Source organism: Magallana gigas, chromosome 1 (assembly GCF_963853765.1).
Source record: "Magallana gigas chromosome 1, xbMagGiga1.1, whole genome shotgun sequence".
NCBI lineage: Eukaryota > Metazoa > Mollusca > Bivalvia > Ostreida > Ostreidae > Magallana > Magallana gigas.
The window spans coordinates 58,190,855-58,210,393 of record NC_088853.1 but is presented as its reverse complement, the minus strand read 5'-3'; the positions used below and the strand labels follow the sequence as shown (position 1 = coordinate 58,210,393).

Here is a 19,539-nt window from a genome sequence, read left to right as displayed (position 1 = left end):
ATTGTTGAATTCTAACACAAAAAGACAAAACAGCAAAACTTGAATATAACGAACACAGATATAGATCTATATCAAATATATACATCTATAACAAATTCATATTTTGACATGTCCCTGCAAAAGTTCTTATATAAACCTATAGAAAATTACTTAGTCTAGATAAAACGAACACAAATCTATCGAATATGCAGCTATAAGAAATTAATTTAAAGATGTCCGCTGGCAAAATTGTTATTTTTTATTCAGGATAGATTGTCTGCACATAGAAGCTGAATATACCAATTTTGAAGTTTGTCTAGGAAAGTTAGATATGAGAAAACCAGTGCAGTCTGAGTCTGAAATGATTAAAGCCAACACTAGTAAATAATTCGGTTCTAAGTTTTGAATAAGGTGTACAATGTAATAAAAAATGAAATTCGTCTTCTATTGCTTCTACAGAACGTATAATACATAGCCTATCGTTTACTTCCTCCCCCCTAAATCGCCCTGTTTGTATTCTGATAGGAAGAACACCACACACACCTAAATTGTGCTAATATAGATCTGTGAGGTTTGTGTATGTCCATTGTAACATATTTTTCTAAATTAAAATCACTTTTAAAAGACCTGTAAGTTCTGAGTTTTGAAACACTTTGTAGTTCATTGTGCCAATCATTCACAAATTTTGGTTGAAGATTGATCCTGGCTAAGTTCAAGTTATATACCTCCCGATTTATAAAACATGTTGACATATCGCTAGATTGGAGTAAAAGTTTAACATGGTGTCCGACATGAAAACTAATTTCGTATCTCTGTCATCATTCATAGTAACAAGATGATTCCACAATCGTAGCATGTTACTATGAATGACGATAGAATGAAGGAAACCAGCCACTATCTCCTTGAATAGGCTTAGCTAAAATCGGAGTTAACCAGTGCACCCCCAGAAAGTATCGCAGCCCGTAGCTGTTCGGATTCGATGTAATGTTTTGTGTGCCCCCACACTCCACTGCAGTTGTCAAGAATTGGCACAACTCTGCATCTTTTAGTATGTGTAAAATCCTATCAACTTGTTTGAATGTATTTTCGAAATAAGGCACGTCTGCCAGATTTAACGAAATTTTCTGTCTTATTTTTAAATATAGCAAATTCGTCGAATAGAACACCGAGATATTTTTAGGATGTTGTATAGTCAAGACAGTCCCTTCCGATGCAAAATACATGATCACTTCTCTTTCGCTGATGCTTACGAAAATGTACTACTTTAGATTTGAGAGAGTTAATCCGTAGCCACCATTTCTTACACCAGCCACACACAACAACGAGCATTGCATCCATGTCACCCTCGTTTTCGGCAATTAATGCAATATTGTCTGCATACAGAAGGACATTAAGTTTATTTGGGCCAATTTGATTCCCACTATTGAGATGTTTCAGTCACATGGCGAGGTCGTTAATAAGTGTAAGTGGGTTAAAGGGTTGGACTCATGAATACCCCAAATACACAGATCGAAGTATAAAGACTGATTTTATAAATATTGCCATTAGGCTGACACAATTAAGAAACTTTTATCTGTAAAAGGTATAAATACAAAGATACATTAATTTTTACATGAATACAAATGAAATAACCTTTTTTTTTTAAATTCTAAAAAATTGTTTGATTTTTTTCTTTGCCACTTGACATGTAGAAATTAAACAAAAACTCTTTGGGAAATTTTAAATCTTCATTAACAAACTTGTATCACACACTGTGAATATATTTTTTTCCTTCTCATTATTGCACATATGTTCTTAGTTTTAAAGATAATTTTTTTAACTTACTTTTTAAAAAATCCTTTCAATCTACCCTACTGGTAGTTTTTTGTTCTGGTTACAGAATATAAAACAAGGGAAAAATTTCCCAATTTCTATCAAAATGTCACATTTTTCCCAATTCATTAGCCCCGGCCCCAGTACCAAAAATGGGTGTGAGAGGCCTGACAAATTACGGTTATTGAAGTTTTTCTACATGGTCCCTTGAAATTAGTGAGTTTTGCTGTATTGTTCTTACATTGATTTTATGTCAGAAGTTTATTTGATTCTGTATGTATTATGATTTAGATGTTATATTTTCAAACATTACTGTTCCACCAAAATCATATTCTTAACTAGGTTTCAAAGTCAGTAAGCTATTTCCATGTCATGTTTTACAGTTGTAAGAAAACTGAAGTATTTCATATATAGTCTAATGTACTTGTACTTATATGTAATTTTATATTTTGAATACTCAGAAACTAACAAGACTTGCAAGACAAATTTTTACATGATTGTGAATTAAAATTTTGATTCTGAGTCCTTCTTACATGCCCATGCAAAGCTGAGGCATGGTCAGATTTTGGTCAAAATTTATTTTTCTATTTTAATTGTTTTCAGTGCTTTTAAAGTAATAAATGCATTTCTAATGATCAACCAAACTTTGAGTATCAGTTGTCGAGTAATAAATGAGAGATTATGCAAATTTAAGCTTAGGTCATGTTTTTACTGTTACATTGCACCATTGTAAGCAAAATCATGCCATGAGCATTGTTTATATAAAAAAGAATTGTAAGCTATGTATCTTGCTTATAGTTATAACCCCACAACTGACACTCAAATTTGGTTGATCATCAGTTACTATTGTAACTAAAACTAAACCATTGTAAGCAATAAAAATAGAAAAATAAGATTTGGCCAAGATGGTGACCATGCCCCTTTAAAGTAAACCCCTCTAAGATGAATAACACACATAGCCTAATTTGTTATATGTACTATTCAACAAAATTATAAATTTCAGGTTGTCTGTCAAGAAAGAAAAACACATTAGAGTGCTTTTTGGAGGACTTAAGGTGGGCTAAAGGTAATCATGTTCTATTAAGACTTGCAAATTGGTTCTAAATATAAAACCTGAATGCATATTCATATGGCATAGAAAGTGAAAAAAGCACATGCAAGATAAAATTATACATATCGATCAGTTTTCAGATTTACAAAGTACATACATGCAATCAAGTATGGTTGTAACAAGCCTGACACAAACTTTTGAATTTATTGTTTGGTTGATTTAGCATGAAATGTTTTGCTCTTAATCCATTGATAGATAAATTGTATTAATGATCTCTGAACCTCAGCAATGTTCGATTATTCTAAATTAACCTGATTTCCTTTATCCGTACCATAAATTGACTTTTATACAGACAGTGTTCTATTGTTAGTATTACCACCATTTACACAACTAGGGTGTCCAAGTAGCGTAGTTAACAATGCACTCGCTTATCACCGCTGTGTCCTGAGTTCAATCCCCGTGATTGACAGTGGTTGTATGTAAAAGGGTATGGTGGTCGCCCGCTTGGACATGTGGGTTTTCTCCGAGTACTCCGGCTTCCTCCCACAACAATGACCCCCTCGCCTTAACATCCGTGCCAACGAAAGATATTAATATAAGTTGTAGAACTTGTTTATCAATCGTTGTAAAATAAATAAAGTTCATTTTTTTTTTACACAACTACATGCTTGGCATTGTGGATCCACAGAGAACTACTAATAAGTGACATGTTGGTAACCAGTTTGAGCCATCGGTGCACCAGCACTTTTTTTCAAATGCGTTATCTCTACTACCAGTATATTTACCGTAGGAAAATTTGCAATAACTTTGTAATATGCATTGATGCCATCTAAAATTTTATTTTATTGCATTTCATTTATAAAGTTTAAAAGAAACATAACACTTTTATAATGAAAAAATACTTTAAAGCTGAGGATCGGAGAACCTTAAAATGGCCATTTAAAATTAATATAAACTGTTTATTCAGCAAGGGCAATCGAGGATGAAAGAGGAGAAAATAGAATAAGGGCGAATATTTTTCTGTATACAGAACTATTTTAGAAAATTGTACAAAATATTTAAATAAGCTTACAAATTGCTATATATTATATATTAAATATATTACATATTTCCTAGGGAATAAAATCATTATTTAAATGTAAAAATCTTTAAAAATATCACCAGCAAGGGTATAAAAATTACTTCGTTTTTTGTGCATCCATGCAGTCATAATTTCAATGTCTAAGATGTAAAGTTTTCTATTAATAGAAAGTCATGACACAAGTAAGTGTCAAGTAAGGGTCTCTAGGAAGAGAAAGAAACAGAAAGGCTGCAAGGTAAATTACATTATATAAGAATTTAAGTTTATTTTAATCATTCAAAAATTGACCAAAGAAAAACAAATTCAGAACGGTCACAAGGTAAAAAAGAAAAAGAAGAACATCGGATATGTTTCTCTAACATTTATTGATCATACAAATTTAAAGTTGAACTGATGATTATTTTAGTATTTCAAATCTTGTTTAGGAGCAGTGCAGCAGACAGAAGAAAAAGAGAAGAAAATTCATAAAAATTCAAGAGGTTAGAAATAAATTACCAATTTTAAGCTGCTTGGATTGATTTTAGAATAATTTTTGGGCATTTGTAAAACATTTGTTTTACCAAATATATGTATATAAATGGATGATGTTTATTTGCATATAAATGGGCGATGTAGTAGCTATTAAGTTGAATAAAGCAAAATGAAACTGTGTGTAATTTGTATTAGCAAAACAAAAAATACTGAGAAGTAGATAGGAATATTTAAAAGAATAATGGGCAATTTTCCCCTTAGTTATATTTACTGGGCTGATATAATGCATTTATATAATAAAAAGACATAAATTTTATATATTTTTGAAGGTCCAAGGTTCGGGTGATGTCGACTGTGCCCATTTACAGCCCGAAGACCACAGCTGTATGGAAATCCAAGCAGGTCTGGGTGATGTAGACTATCCCCAACTCCAACCTGATGACCACAGTTGTTTAGAATGCCAAGAAGGTCTGAGTGACATCAACTATCTCCAACACCAGCCCAATGACTACGGTTGTCCGGAACTCTAAGTAGGTCCAGGTGACGTAGACTATCTCCAACTCCAACCCACTGACCATAGCTGTCTGGAACTCCAAGTAGGTCCAGGTGACGTCAATTATCCCCAACTCCAGCCCACTGATCACAGATGTCAACTTCAGTCCAATAACCACAACTGTTCAGAACCAGAACTCCAAGCAGGTCCAGGTGGTGTAGACTATCCCCAACTCCGGCCCGATGACCACGGCTGTTCAGAACCAGAACTCCAAGCAGATCCGGATGAAGTAGACTATCCCCAACTCCAGCCTGATGACCACAGCTGTCTGGAACGCCAAGGAGGTCCAGGTGACGTCGACTATCCAAAACTCCATCCCACTGATCACAGATGTCTGGAGCTCCAAGCAGGTCCAATTGGCATTTACTATCCCCAACTCCATCCTAGTGACCACAGCTATCAGGAATGCCAAGGAGGTCCAGGTGACGTCGACTATCCAAAACTCCATCCCACTGATCACAGATGTCTGGAGCTCCAAGCAGGTCCAATTGGCATTTACTATCCCCAACTCCATCCTGATGACCACAGCTGTCTAGAACGCCATGCAGGTCCAAGTGACGTAGACAATTCAGAGGATTGTGAGGATCTTGATGATCTAAACTATATTGTAAAGACTGAAGATGAAGAGACTGAAGATAAAAGTGACAGTGAATCAAGCATATTGGATGATGAAAGCAGCAGCAGCTTGATGTCTGAAGATAAAGAGACCGAAGATGAAAGTGACAGTGAATCAAGCATTTTGGATGATAAAGGCAGCAGGAACTTAATGAACGATGTTGTAGTTGAATCATGTCCAGGTGATGTTTACTTTCTCCAACTCCAGCCCAATGACCACAGTTGTCCAGAACTTCAAGCAGATCCAGGTGATGTCGACTATCCAGGGGATTGTGAGGATCTTGATGATCCCGACTCTATTGTAGAGACTGAATATGAAAGTGACAGTGAATCGAGCATTTTGGATGATGAAAGCAGCAGCAACTTGATGACTGAAGATGAAGAGATCGAAGATGAAAGTGACAGTGAATCAAGCATTTTGGATGATGAAGGCAGCAGGAACTTGATGAACGATGTTGTAGTTGAATCATGTCCGGGTGATGTTGGCTATCCTGAACACCAGCCTGATGACCACAGCTGTCCAGAACTCCAAGCAGGTCCAAGTGATGTCGACTATCCCCAACTCCAACCCACTAACCATAGCTGTATGGAACTCCAAGCAGGTCCGGGTGACGTCGACTATCACCAACTCCAGCCCGATGACCACAGCTGTCTGGAAAGCCAAGCAGGTCCAGGTGATGTCGACAATACCCAACTCCAACCCACTAACCATAGCTGTCTGGAACTCCAAGCAGCTCCAGGTGACGTTGACTATCCCCAACTCCAGCCTGATGACCACAGTTGTGCAGAACTCCAAGCAGGTCCAGGTGATATCGACAATCCCCAAATCCAACCCACTGACCATAGCTTTCTGGAACTTTAAGCAGGTCCAGGTGACGTTGACAATCCCCAACTCCAGCCCGATGACCACAGCTGTCCGCAAGGCCTTGCCAGTTCAGATGATGTCGACTATCCAGAGGATTGTGAAGATCTTAATGATCCCGACTATATTGAAGAGACCGAAGATGAAAGTGACAGTGAGTCAAGCATTTTGGATGATGAAAGCAGCAGCAACTTGATGAACGATGTTGAAATTTAATCGTGTATGGGTGATGTTGACTATCCCCAACTCCAGCCCGATGACCACAGTTGTCCGGAACTCCAAGCAGGTCCAGATGACGTCGACTCTCCCAAACCAGAGGATTGTGAGGCTCTTGATGAAAGAGATTTAGATTGTGACAACCCACCGTGCAAAAGAAAACTTGATGAAAAAGACTGTTTATTTGACAAAAAGTTCCCTAATGTTTTTATTAAGGGATTGAAAAAAGACAATGCAAAATCCAAGCACAATAGGGTATATGATTGTGTTAATGCCTGTTTATACTGTCATGAAATGTTCACCAATATACAAAGTCATCTAGAACGTAGACATGTAAACCACACCAAGGTAAAGGCTATAAAGGAACTCAAAGACCAAAAGATGAAAGAAACTAATCAGGAGAAAATTGATAAGTTGTAGAAAAGGCTGAATTCAGAAATGAAACTTCTTAGAAACTTGGGAGACCACCATCATAATATGAAAGTTCTCAGGCATAAAGAAGGTGAGCTTCTCTTGCCAAGACGAAGGCTTGTTACCTTTAACTTTGAAGAGTATGGTCCATGTCCTAAATGTAAAGAGTGGATGGTACTGAATTCTTCTATCAGTAATCATCAGAAAACATGTCCAGTGAAAAGTACAGACTATCACAAAGGTTCTACAATCATACTAATTGGAATCCTTACAGGAAAAGTGAAGACAACAGGTTCTAAACGGATGGTGAAAGAAGTGTTACCTTCAATGAAAAGAGACAAATTTGCAGAGATCTGTATGAATGATCATCCTTGCATTGGGAGACGTTTGGTTCATGAAAAACATTGATAATAAAAGAAAAAGAAAATACTATTCTAGTTTTCATATGAGGCTAGCAGCGCGGCTTCTTTTAGCCTTTAGAAATTTGGTGAAAAGAATGGACGTTTCAATGAGTGAGATGCTTAGCCCTGAAAACTTTTATAATGTGGCAGAAGTAGCTCTTCAAATTTGCAATAGTACCGAACATGAAGAGGATGAACTCCAGCATCCTAGCGCAGCAATTAAGTTTAGGTTTGACCTTATGAGGATGGCATCCTCAAAAGTAGGAATTTCTATCAAAACAAAAAACAAAGAAATGAAGAAAGTGGGAGAAGCATTTATGTATCTTATGAGTAAAGAATGGGGTTACAAAGTTAACAAAGTTGCAAGAAGTACTCTGTCAGAGCGAATGTTTAATCAGAAGAAAGAGCTCCCTTACCCCGAAGACATCATGAAGTTATCATCTTATTTAGTGGAAAACTTGGAATTTGTAGATCTATCTTACACTGCTGTTAGTGGTATGATGTTCAGACGCATTGTGATGCTAGTGGAAGCACGCCTCCTTTTGTATAACCGCAGGAGACCTGGAGAATTAGAAGCTCTGAGGTAAGACAAGTTTTGAACTCCCATTTTTAACCAAAAAAAATGAGGTTTTTAAAACCATGATGTCAAATCTTAAAAGTGGTTGTTTATGCGTGGGGGAAATTTACAAAAGTTGCACGATTATGTTAAATCCGCGTAAAATATCCCTGTGCGTGTGATAAAAATTTCAAACCCTTGAGTAATGAATCGCTAATTCGCGTATTAAACACACACATGTACTCAACCACAAGTGTAAATAACCACTTTAACAGTATTTATGGCTCCTTTTCATAGAGCATTGTATATGTTACTGTATAGAAAAGTTTAAGACTAAATGCATGTTTTTGCTTTTCTTTTTAGCTTGCAGTGTTACAGAAATCGATCAAAGGAAGTCAGTGCAACCGATCTCTCTCTTAGAGAACAACTTAGCAAGTTTGAGAAGGAAATGCTTGACAATCAGGAATTGGTGGAGATACGGGGAAAGGTGAGCTTTATCCTGGAGACAATATGTTAAATATTTGTTCAGATACAATAGTATTTATATATTTTAAGCCTGTCAGGCTACATAAAATTAGTATGTAGATTCATCCTGATTTGCAAAAATATAGGGCAGGTTGATGGATTTTATTTTCTATTTTTTGAAAATATCTCTTCACTTTCTTGAAATAACAATTTATCTATTTTGTTTAATTGTTATTGCTGATATAAGTACTTTAACCAATTTTAATCTTTTGATACCATTTTATTCCACCTTAACTGTTAATATGGTTAATTTCTCGAATGGCTACTTGCCAAAACACACATCTAATTATTTTGGGCAATAAAGGGGTCCTCTTAAGGTAAAATTTACCTGTGTTCACCTGGATTTCTATAATCAGTGAAAACATTATATGAATTCATTAGAAAAAAAATGCATTTCGAGCTCTATGAATTTAGTTTTAAGCTTTTTTTGAAAGAAGCACTATGATAATGCAGTTTTAAATATTTTTTTATTCAATTTAAAAAATCAATTCTTAAAAACATGTATAAATAGTGCCATTAAGTAACTTAAACATATAACCCTTTAGATTTGAAAGGCTTTTGTCCAATTTATGGCTTATAATGTATATTGTATAATTTGTTTCTTTGATTGACATACATGTATCCAAACCACTGTCCTTAATCAACATCACCACCCCACCCAAAACCCATCAACAAAAAAAAAATTGAAATTAACGTCATTGAGCATGTGAAGTACATGGAAATTTTTGAAATATGTTTAATACTATGAGTTGCATTAAGTTAAATTATCTGCTCTTTGTCAAGAAGTACTCCACTCCGTTGAACCTTTTTTGTTTTGTCCTATAACAGTTCAGGCTGTGAAGACTAATTGAATAGTGCCATGCATTAGCATTTTGTTTTGCATTCACATTAATTTTTTAATGAGCAGTTTTAGCAGTCATTTTTCAATGATTTGGAAAAAAATTTAATTGGTTGCCTCTTCTTGCCAGAATGGGACCAGAGTACAATGTACCGGTTATTTGTCCGAAGGAGGTTATCCCTGCAATGAATTATCTTGCCAGTAAAGAAATTAGAAAAAAGGCAGGAATAAGAGACGGAAACCCTTTTCTGTTCGCAAATACTGGTAAGATGTCATAAAACATGTATGAATGAAATTCCAATTGAAAAAAGAAATTAAAAAACTAATTCTTGAAAGAATTGTAATCAATTTGTCAAAAGGAAATTAATTTATTTGCTTGTAAATATCACTGTGACAATTTTTGTAAGCAATGAAGTCCAAAGTTTGATCCTTTATCTTATAAAATCAAATAAATGAAATATTTTGAAAAGCGATATGTCTCCATTTTCAGGCTGTATTTCATTGTCAAATATTAAGTCAAGGTCTTGGCTCCTTTCTAAAATTGGACGGAAAATATGCTTGTTGTTTGCAATCAGATCGTGCCTAGTTAAGGAGGTTATGCCCCCGGACCCCCCTAGCAGGCTCGCGCCTTTGGCGCTCACCTATGGTGCCTCCTACTTCACTCTAATTCCCCTGCTACTTGTGATATTAAGGAGAACCCTGATATCAATTGAGGCTACCATTACTGCACCAGTCACGTTTAAAGTATGGCATCTGATTTTTAAATAGGTTGGGAGATCATGTGACCAAAACATCCCAACTTTTGATAGCACGATATGCCAAGGGTTTGTGAGGAGTGGTGCAGATTAGAAACCCTTGGCTAGCAAAGATGCCGAATATAATACAGAATTTGTTTTTCTAGAAAAAGTTTTTGTTCGACTTCAGAAAAAAGGGCTGACCCTTAAATTGGGGATGAAGAGGGCTTTTTTTATCCATAACACTTAACTGAGAGATATTTTGTAATTTGTTTTAGAAGCAACAATGTTCATCTCACAGTTATATACCCATACATATTTAAAAAAATTTCTCATGTGTTATTTAATTATGGGTACTTGGTTTTTAAATGTTTCACAACAGTTTATTGCATCGTCATATTTCAGCTGAAGATGTTGTTAGGGCTGGTCTGGGTCTGGAGGAAATACGAACAGAGTGCCGTTCTTTGAAATTTCCTGATAGAATATACGCTACAAACCTTAGGAAATATTGTGCCACTATTGCCCAAGTAAGTATTTGGACTTTCTACTTAGTGGCCCATTGTAATTTGTTTTGGGATGTTACTGTCTCCAAGAGCAAATGATTGTTTAATCTTCTGTAAATTAATTAAATGAAAAATGAAGTAAGGCCTTATAAAACTTAAATAAGTTCTCAAGCCAGTGTGCATCAGTTTGAAGTAATGCATTGCAATTTTGTTCAATTTTCTTTTGTTAAAAGTAAGCAAAATGATAGCCCAATCGAGAAAAAAATATCAGTTTTATTTTTGCATTGCTAGAAACTCTTCAAGTTTAACTGTTACTATTGCAGATGCTAATTGGTTTCACTTTTGGTTGGGAATTTTGACATTTCTAAATTCTAGAAGACCATGAAGATTTGTTAGTTTCTTTTAGTCTGAGCAGTGACACTATATATGAAAGGAAAAGTCGGGGTTGAGTGAAACTTGAATCCTACTTACTCCTCAATTTTTTGGTCCCATTCTTTGTTAGATATTTTTCTTTCTATCTCTTTTCTAGTTTTTCAAGTTACATACATTAACTCCTAATTTTACAATTTGACAGTAGGACATGTTTAACTATCTATTCTTCCATATTGATAGTTACTTTAAGGATGACATTTACTCAGAATGAAAAAAAATTCCACTGATGATAATGAAACCCCGTCTATTGTATGTTATAGATCTTTGATTGTAGTGTTATTTTTCACTTTCAAAAAAGTAGGTCAATGACCTACTTTTTGAGTAAATGGCCATTGAATATTTTTTGAAAAATCAAGAAAAATCCCATAAAATTTTACACTAAAATTGAAATTTTCTTAATTGTAAATATATTTCAAATAATAAAACACTTTAAAAAATATAATACATTTTATGAATGGCAGTGGCACTAAATAGGTATAAAACATTAAGATTTCAGCTACAATTCGAAAAAATATTTCAGTCCGAATTTCCTCTATCAGTTTTCAAATTCCTACCCATTTTTGATCTAAGTTTACAAAAAATTGAATGATGATAATACAAAAACATTTATAGCATTGAACTACTTATATTGATCTTATTCTGTTTGCATAAAATCTATATGAGGTCAATGATCCAATTTTTTAGATATGGTGTCTTTTATCGTTTTTAAGCATTTTTTAATATTTTTGCAATTCGTGCCATGCAATTATTTTAATGAATAAGTGAGGTAAAACCAGCAGAAAATATGAAAAATTATATAGACTAAAATATAAAATCTTAACTTTCAATATTAGAGTACTGCCAAAAATGTTTTAACGGAAAACAAAATCTGAAAAATTTAGTCCGAATTTCCTCTGTGTGGCTAAAAGTCTACTTTTGTTGGAGCCTAATTCCGTAATTAAGTAAAAATATCAATATCATGTTTTGTCAACAATAATTCATTTTATCAATACTTTTTTTGTTTTGAACAAATTGTACTCATTACATTGAACTTTATAACAATCCGAATTTGAGAACTCAAACCCTGAGTAAACAACACCCTTAAGTTTCCATTCTTGCTTTATACTAGGTGTAATGTACTTTGTCTTTACTAGGTTATTGGGCTCAAGGATCATGAACTTAAATACTTGAGTAGACATATGGGGCACACCATGGAAGTTCACGAGTTCATTAGTTGCACTATCGCAGCACATCAGGACTAATAGAACGACTTGAAATTGCCAAACTTATGGTCATGCAAGAATGCAATGTCGTTGGAAAGGTCCATGGAAAAAGTTTGAAAGATATTACTTTCGAAGGTAAGTAATTGCAAACTTATCTAGAATTTGCTTTGCTGATCACATTTTGTCCTGTAAACTTTTCACATTTTCAACTTTGCAAGAACCACTGGGCCAATTTCAACCAAACTTAATGCCATAAATCATTCTGGGATAAAGGGATTCAAGTTTGTTCAAATAAAGGACCATGCCCAATTGGTGTCATCTTTCAAAAATCTTTTAAAGAAGAACCATTGGGCCAGAAAGAAACTTTTGTGAAACCTGTCATTACATAGTGTAGATTCAAGTATGTTCAATTCATGACCCTCGGCTAATGCAGCATTTCACAACTGTCAATTTTGTGGAGCCAACAATTACCTGTGGAGGCAACAATTACCTGGGGCAGCTATTGTATTATCTGGTCTACATGAGCTCTGTGTGCACTGATGCAAAGTGAAATTTCATTTGCATTTGTGTGACTGAAAAAACTAATAAAGGGGACAAAGAAAACTCAATATGTGTACAGCTTTTTAACTTCTTTTCACCTCTTCAGGTACAAAAAAAAAATGGTGAAAATGTTTGTAGTTCCAGAATTTGGTGATAGTCAATTCAGTTTAAAATAGTCGCCGACTTCTAGAGAAATTGAAGCCACCAATCAAAAATTTGAGGTGTTATGGCAACTTAATATGCCCTGCATTCAATGCGATAGGCCTCTCAGGCCTTTGAATTTAGATTAACTAGAGACTTAAAAAATCAAGACATAAAAGTATGAAGATAGTTTCATTAATTTATCTTTCTTTACTTTGATGTCATGCTGGTTCTATCATTGTAGTTGAAAGACATGTATGGACAGCCGAGGAGAAGAGGGCGTTAGAGAAGCAGTTCAGTTTGTTCATTAGAAGAAACAAAACTCCAAATAGATTGTTTGAATGCTCAACAAAAAGAGCCATCTTTGAAAAAATTTCACTAGAGTAAAATGAAATTTGCTGTGAAAAATATGATTTCTTCTAAGAAGAGAAAACAGGTATCATAGGGGGAAGTAAAGAATATTGACTGTACAGATATATACCTGAAACACACACACACCCTCTAATTGATAAATCTATTTGGTAAAAATGTTCTTTGTGTCTTTATTTTCTAAAATAAAAAAATCAAGTTGATTTACACTTCAAAAATTCTTTTTTGATTTGAATGTCTTTCAGATTTTTAAAATTCATGTTTTTTTGGCCACACTACATGATTAACTAACCTGAGCTGAAAGCTCTAGTGAGCTTTCCTGATCACATTTTGTCAAGTGTCTGTCTGTTTAAACTTTTCACATTTTCAACTTCTTCTTTAGAACCATTGGGCCAATTTCAACCAAACTTGCCACAAAGCATTCTTTGTAAAGGGGATTCAATTTTGTTCAAGTGAAGGGTAACACCCTCTTTCTAGAGGAGATACATAAGAAATAGTAAACATTTGGTATCATGTTTTCAAAATCTTCTCAAGAACCACTTCTTAGTAAGTGTAGATTCAAGTTAATTCAAATCATAACACCCCCAACCCCCCTTGAGCGATGTGGCCCATGGGACTCTTGTTTCTGTTGAACTCCTGACAAGGTATAAGCACAGCTTGGTCAAAAAAAGTTCCTACAGTCTACATTTAAAGCATAATACTTTAAATATCATCTGGGAAGTCTTTATTTTCAACATAAACTTTTAATATTTATTCACAGATCTTTAAAAAAAATGTTCAATTTTCAAAATGTCACAATAAGGTATAGCACATTTTAGCATCATTTTTAGACATATTTGTTTTGTAAATTCAGATATCAGTGAGATATTAGACACTAGTTAAGACATATGCTGAGACATAGAAATTTATTCCCATTGCTTGTATTTTTTGTGCAGGTTGATAAATTGATCAGCACTTTCAATGTGAAAATTTGTCATTGGGGAATTATCAGAAATGTTTTTTCCCTTTCTGAGGAAAATACATGTTTGTATAGAAGCGTGGTTCGAACCCACGACCTTTATATTTGACAGCCAACGCACAACCGAATACGCCATGGAGACTGTATCTCTAATTGATTGTTGTGACATAGTTATTCATGAAGGAATTTATGTTTAACCTTGTTTAAAATTTGGTCATTGTGTTTTGATTTTTAATATATAACAGTGCACATGCAATATATCTTAATGAAATGTAAGCATGTCATTGTTACATGCATATAAATATGTTTCTTGTATTAACTACTTGCATTATTATAGAACTTAGTGGAAATAAAGAGCACACTATAGCGGTCACTTATTGGAAATCAGGTGACTTTCCTGCCAATTCATTCATCGCGTTTACTCAAGCAAGCAAACAAAGAGTTCAAGATATAGAACTGCAGACTAAGGACTTTTCCACGTAAGCACGCATCGCCTGAGGGTCATTTACATTCGAACCCATTCGAACACACCAATCTAAAATTTGGAAATCTCCTGACTTTTTGCGTGATTGGTAACTGCCAACCAGAAACTACAGTTTTTACAAGATAGCCAATAAAATTCAATCCTTTTACAGTTAAAGGTTAAGAATTGCATAGTCAGCACTTTTTTCAAAGCATATTTATAGCGAGAAAAACCAGCTAAAATCATTTCGGCCCCTGAAGTAGAATTATGGGGGAACTTGCGACCAAAAAAGTAAGAGTTGTTAATACTTGTTGAAACCTTTTTTATACTGATGTTTTTATTTGACATTGTCGAAATTATATGTTTTGTTAATTTACAAACGCGTGAGTGTGCAAACGAATGCGTGATATTAAGATTGCAGATTTATTTAATTAAGTATTCCCTGCTTTTTCTCTCTCATTCTATAATATATGTATCATCAGTATTTTACTACATCGTGTTTGTTGTTGTTGTTGTGCTTTCTTTTCTTTTTTTGCTTCAGGACGTACAATTTACATTTAAATTGTGTCAATAGATGCATATATTCATTCGTTTCTCTAGATATTTATTCATAGTATTTTTCTTTAATTTCAGAATTTCAGAGTGTACATGTTACATCAATTTACGATGAGAACAATTAAGAGCCGTTTCGACTCATCTGGCCGGAGCATCAAGTATTATATGCCAGCGATTGTTCAGGGGGAGGGGGCTGTGCGAAATGTTTCCAGCTCCAAAAAATCTACCATTGAAAGTTTAATTCCTGGAAAGAAATACAAAATTCTGAATGCCACTAGCCACCCCACATTTGGCATTGAGCTCAAGGCGGACTCGGTCGTAAGTATTTTTATTTTACGGAGTTGCATCCCTTTTTTTTCAAAAATATTTTAACAGTTATAATACAACAACACAATAATGGCAAACACACACAAACGCTCAAATACACACACACACACACACACACACACACACACACATACGACGAGAGGACGTATATCAATGAAAATAATAGGAATATTGAATAGTGATCTAAATATATTTTATAGATAATGGACACCTCATTCGAACTGACCGAGGAGGAAAAAAAATCAGAAATGATTTTTTTAATTCTAAAACCTACAACATTGCTGACGCATCGTCATTGGCTAACAGCACACGACTGTCGCTTGGCCCGGTCCGAGTAAAAAGCGTCGATGTCTGTTTGAGTATGTACAAGTGAGTACTATTCTAATAATTGATTTTAAATTTAGATTGGTGAGACGGGAGTGGTGTCCACCGGTTCGCAAAGAAGGGAGGTGCAGCTGTCCATGGACGGTCGGTCTGCTTTCCTTACCCTCTGGGGTAAGGAGACAGACCTGGAAGTCGTTGCTGGGGACATGTATATTGTCCGAAATATAGTCCCCAGTAACGACTTCAATAAGCAGAGGTGCTACTCGTCCACCCCTCTGACAAAGTTCGAGATAAAATGCATACACTGTCTCGTCACAATAGTTTTTGCTATCAAAAAAGTCATTGTAATATCTATACATAGAGACAAAAGTATTGCTTCAAAATTAAATGAATTCTATTTAGTTTAAGTAAAATATTGAAATATTGTAAACGAATTTCTTCATATTAAGATGCTATTTTGATGCCTCATCAGACTCTAATATTGATTGATATTGATTAACAATTGCAGCCATATGAATGCACAGAACTCCAGGAAACATTTGAGGGGGTGGTCGAGTCTGTTGTCCTTTGTCAGGTACTACTTTCTTTTTCTCTTAGAAAGGTTTCGCTTTATTTATTTTTTTTTAAATGCATCATCCGTTCTAAAACTATTGCTGATGTTTACTACATTGATTATGTTTATTGTTTTAATTTCTTTCTAACATAATTTTCCTTGCCATGCCACCTTTTTACGTTATTAAAATGATTTTAAAAGAGAGCTTTTAAAAATATCACATTTAAATGATTTAATTTCATTTAACATGGCAAAAAAAAACCCAATAAACATAAACCAATTGTCTACATCCATGTTCTATCAAACTGATATTTATGAATTTATCATTGCAGCAATCTCATTGAGATTAACGATATGATGCTGACAATATCGAAGGACAACCTTGCTAAGATTTTTCCAGGCAGACAATTCAGTGCGGTACAGGTTACCAGACTGAAAAGAAATGGAGAAATTTGTGAAATGTAAGTCAAATTTATAATCTTTAATCATTTTATAAAGCTATGTGATATTTCGCCTGCTTTATCAATTTGTAAATGAATTTCTAATACTCTTATTTTTTCTTTTCAGAGATGTGAAGAAGGCCAAGATGTGAGAAACTGTGAGAGTCATTAAAGTACCTTGATCCAAAGGAGTGGGGTGGGGGTGGGGGGGGGGGGGGGGGTTCGGCACTTTAAGTTCAGTTACTTTAAAAACAAAACATGCAAAATTATTTTGGACAATATTTTTTATTCAGATATTTGGTGTTTTTTCATACTGTTTCCCCTATTTCGTTAATGTTTATCCTTGCATTTTACGTTTCAGTTAAATAAGTTCATAATAAATTTGCATACTAGGATCAGGGTACTTTAAAATGTATGTATGAAATGAATGAGTGAGAAGAGACTATTTATGTATTTCAAAATATAAAAAAATGAAAGAACCTGAATTATATTTTATTTTGATGAATTTGAGAATGCATCGTTTTCGCCATGAAACATTTTCATTGTTTTGCAAGAATGAAGGAATTATTTGTACACTATTCGGGGAAAACTTGCTTACAATTGGCGTTTAATATTTGTTAAACCAACATGGTAACATAATACCTTTTTTACGATCATGGATATAGTAAAGGTTGAATTTTTTTTGAAAGTCTACAGTTCCAATTTAAATTGGTGCATGACTTTTACAAAGATATATGTACTGTTCAACCAAACATCTGACTTCTCAACTTGTCAAGTTGCAAGAGATATGAAACTATACATTCTGTTAGACTGGTCAATAAAAGGTGCGCCATTAGCTGCCGATCTGTAGCTCTTCGGTAAAATCCGCGTTGACATGCCTTGTGGCTATAATTCCTCCTACGCTAAACGCTTGCAATTTATGGCACATAAAAACTGAGATAGTTCTATCCCAAAACTATTGCATTTGTGTATGCCGTAAATTGCAAACGACAAAATACATAGCAAAATGTACGTAACTGCGCTCGTGTAGTTTAAAGAAAAAAATATATTTCATTCTGGATAAAAAAGTGAATATTAGGAAGAAATGTATATATCAAAAGTTATGGTGGTCGACTTAAATTGCGGATGTTTTTAGACATTTCTATGAAACTAGATGATATCCCGCGCAAGTGCGGGAATTAACACGTTACACATAAATATGATACAATGCTTATAATGATGAACCTTGGGGGGGGGGGGGAACAATTAGTCTACTAGTTTAGTTTTTGTATTTGTGCTTGCATGTTACTTTTAATGAAAGATAAACTTAAGAAACTAATTTCAAGATTTACACAAAGAAATCGAGACAGCACATTATAAATAGAAAAGGTAGATTACCTACAAAAAGTCTGAAATAGAGTGGAAAACAATACATGCATACATATCTACATTTGATGATGATAATGATCACGACTATGTAATGTTTGACAGAGTTTAAAAGTTTTGCAGAATTATTTATTTTATATTTTGATAGGAATGCTTGCATGGTGTGTTCTCGGTACCCTAATCATCATATTGCTGACTATAAGAAGGTGGCTACTACGCAAGTTAGAAAAGGACTCTCGCTGCGACATATGTATACCTGCAACACATGAGGATACCCAGGATACATTCGATGTACCCTAGACATCTGCTACACCACAACCAACACCACAGGATACTGAGGATAACCCTGTTTTACCCCAGACATCTGCTACACCACAGCCAACATTAACCCCAGCCAGCCGATGTGGTAGTACAGCTACATAGTCAACCCTCCTTGTACACCACTCCTAGCAGCAGCACTGCCACACCCCCACACCCAGTACTGATTGTTCTACTAAGCCATTGGTTACCCCTGAAGGGACTATTGCTAAGCGTACCAGATTGCAAATGGCCAAGAAACTTGCTTTGTAAATTAACAATTATAGGTGTAATCTTATGTCAAGTCATTTTTTTTTTGAGAGACGCAACAGCATTTGACTTTTTCTTTTATGCAAATGATGCTTTAATAGATGCAAAGTACATATTTTGACAGCTTAATATTCTTTTTTTGTACATGTGAAGTACACAATATCTTAGCAGATTTTTTTTTTTACACAATGAATATTAAACTTTATGGTTTTTTATGTACATGTGAAGTTCACAGTATCTGTAATTTTGCAGATTTATATTTTACTGCTGCAAAACATGTATGTTTGATACACAATGTTTAACCCACTTTATGGTTTTTTTTGTACATGTGAAGTACACAGAATCTGTGTAGAAAGAGTGTGTCGCATATGAAGAGAGGCCAATACCTGCTGCAGCTCTACACCAATACATTAGGGAACTACCCATACAACGCTCCCCCACGACAACGCCCCCCTCAACCACTCCTCATAGAAGGTCAATGAGAATCCAGAAGACCTGTGAACAGACTGAAGTTGTGCATGTAGGACCATTTTTTCCTGTGTAATTTATTTTTGTACATATATTTTTCCTGACCCCTTCCTCGTATATTATGCATATTTTTTTTTACAAATTTGCTCACATAATTCTTAAAAAGTTTGGAATTTCAATTAAAAATTTAAGTTTATAGAAATATCTTAGGAGTTAAAATTTTTTTA

General features: G+C 34.6%; 1 protein-coding gene and 1 long non-coding RNA gene across 3 annotated transcripts; both read left to right on the top strand.

Moving 5' to 3' along the window:
- Positions 1-2,794: 2,794 nt before the first annotated feature.
- On the top strand, positions 2,795-12,371 carry LOC105349092 (uncharacterized). Of its 2 annotated transcripts, XM_066076231.1 has the most exons (8): positions 2,795-2,857; positions 4,091-4,158; positions 4,349-4,402; positions 4,724-8,035; positions 8,372-8,495; positions 9,502-9,635; positions 10,511-10,632; positions 12,174-12,371. In XM_066076231.1, the coding sequence occupies exon 4, from the start codon at positions 5,636-5,638 to the stop codon at positions 6,422-6,424; it is 789 nt and encodes a 262-aa protein (XP_065932303.1). In that variant the 5' UTR covers positions 2,795-2,857; positions 4,091-4,158; positions 4,349-4,402; positions 4,724-5,635; the 3' UTR covers positions 6,425-8,035; positions 8,372-8,495; positions 9,502-9,635; positions 10,511-10,632; positions 12,174-12,371. The 2 variants fall into 2 exon arrangements, with proteins under 2 accessions (XP_065932303.1, XP_065932267.1); XM_066076195.1 differs by lacking the exons at positions 2,795-2,857; positions 4,091-4,158; positions 4,349-4,402 and having other exon boundaries at positions 6,444-8,035.
- Positions 12,372-14,123: 1,752 nt separating this feature from the next.
- Positions 14,124-16,570, top strand: LOC109618939 (uncharacterized). The gene is made up of 3 exons (XR_010712236.1): positions 14,124-15,586; positions 15,796-15,964; positions 16,428-16,570. It is a non-coding gene; the product is annotated as an uncharacterized lncRNA (long non-coding RNA).
- The last annotated feature ends 2,969 nt before the right edge of the window (positions 16,571-19,539 follow it).

Coding starts and splice junctions, on each gene's coding strand:
- LOC105349092 (XM_066076195.1), top strand. CDS start 7,413: ATGATCATCCTTGCATTGGGAGACGTTTGGTTCATGAAAAACATTGAT. Junction 8,036..8,371: donor GGAGAATTAGAAGCTCTGAG/GTAAGACAAGTT, acceptor TTTTCTTTTTAG/CTTGCAGTGTTACAGAAATC. Junction 8,496..9,501: donor TGGTGGAGATACGGGGAAAG/GTGAGCTTTATC, acceptor TCTTCTTGCCAG/AATGGGACCAGAGTACAATG.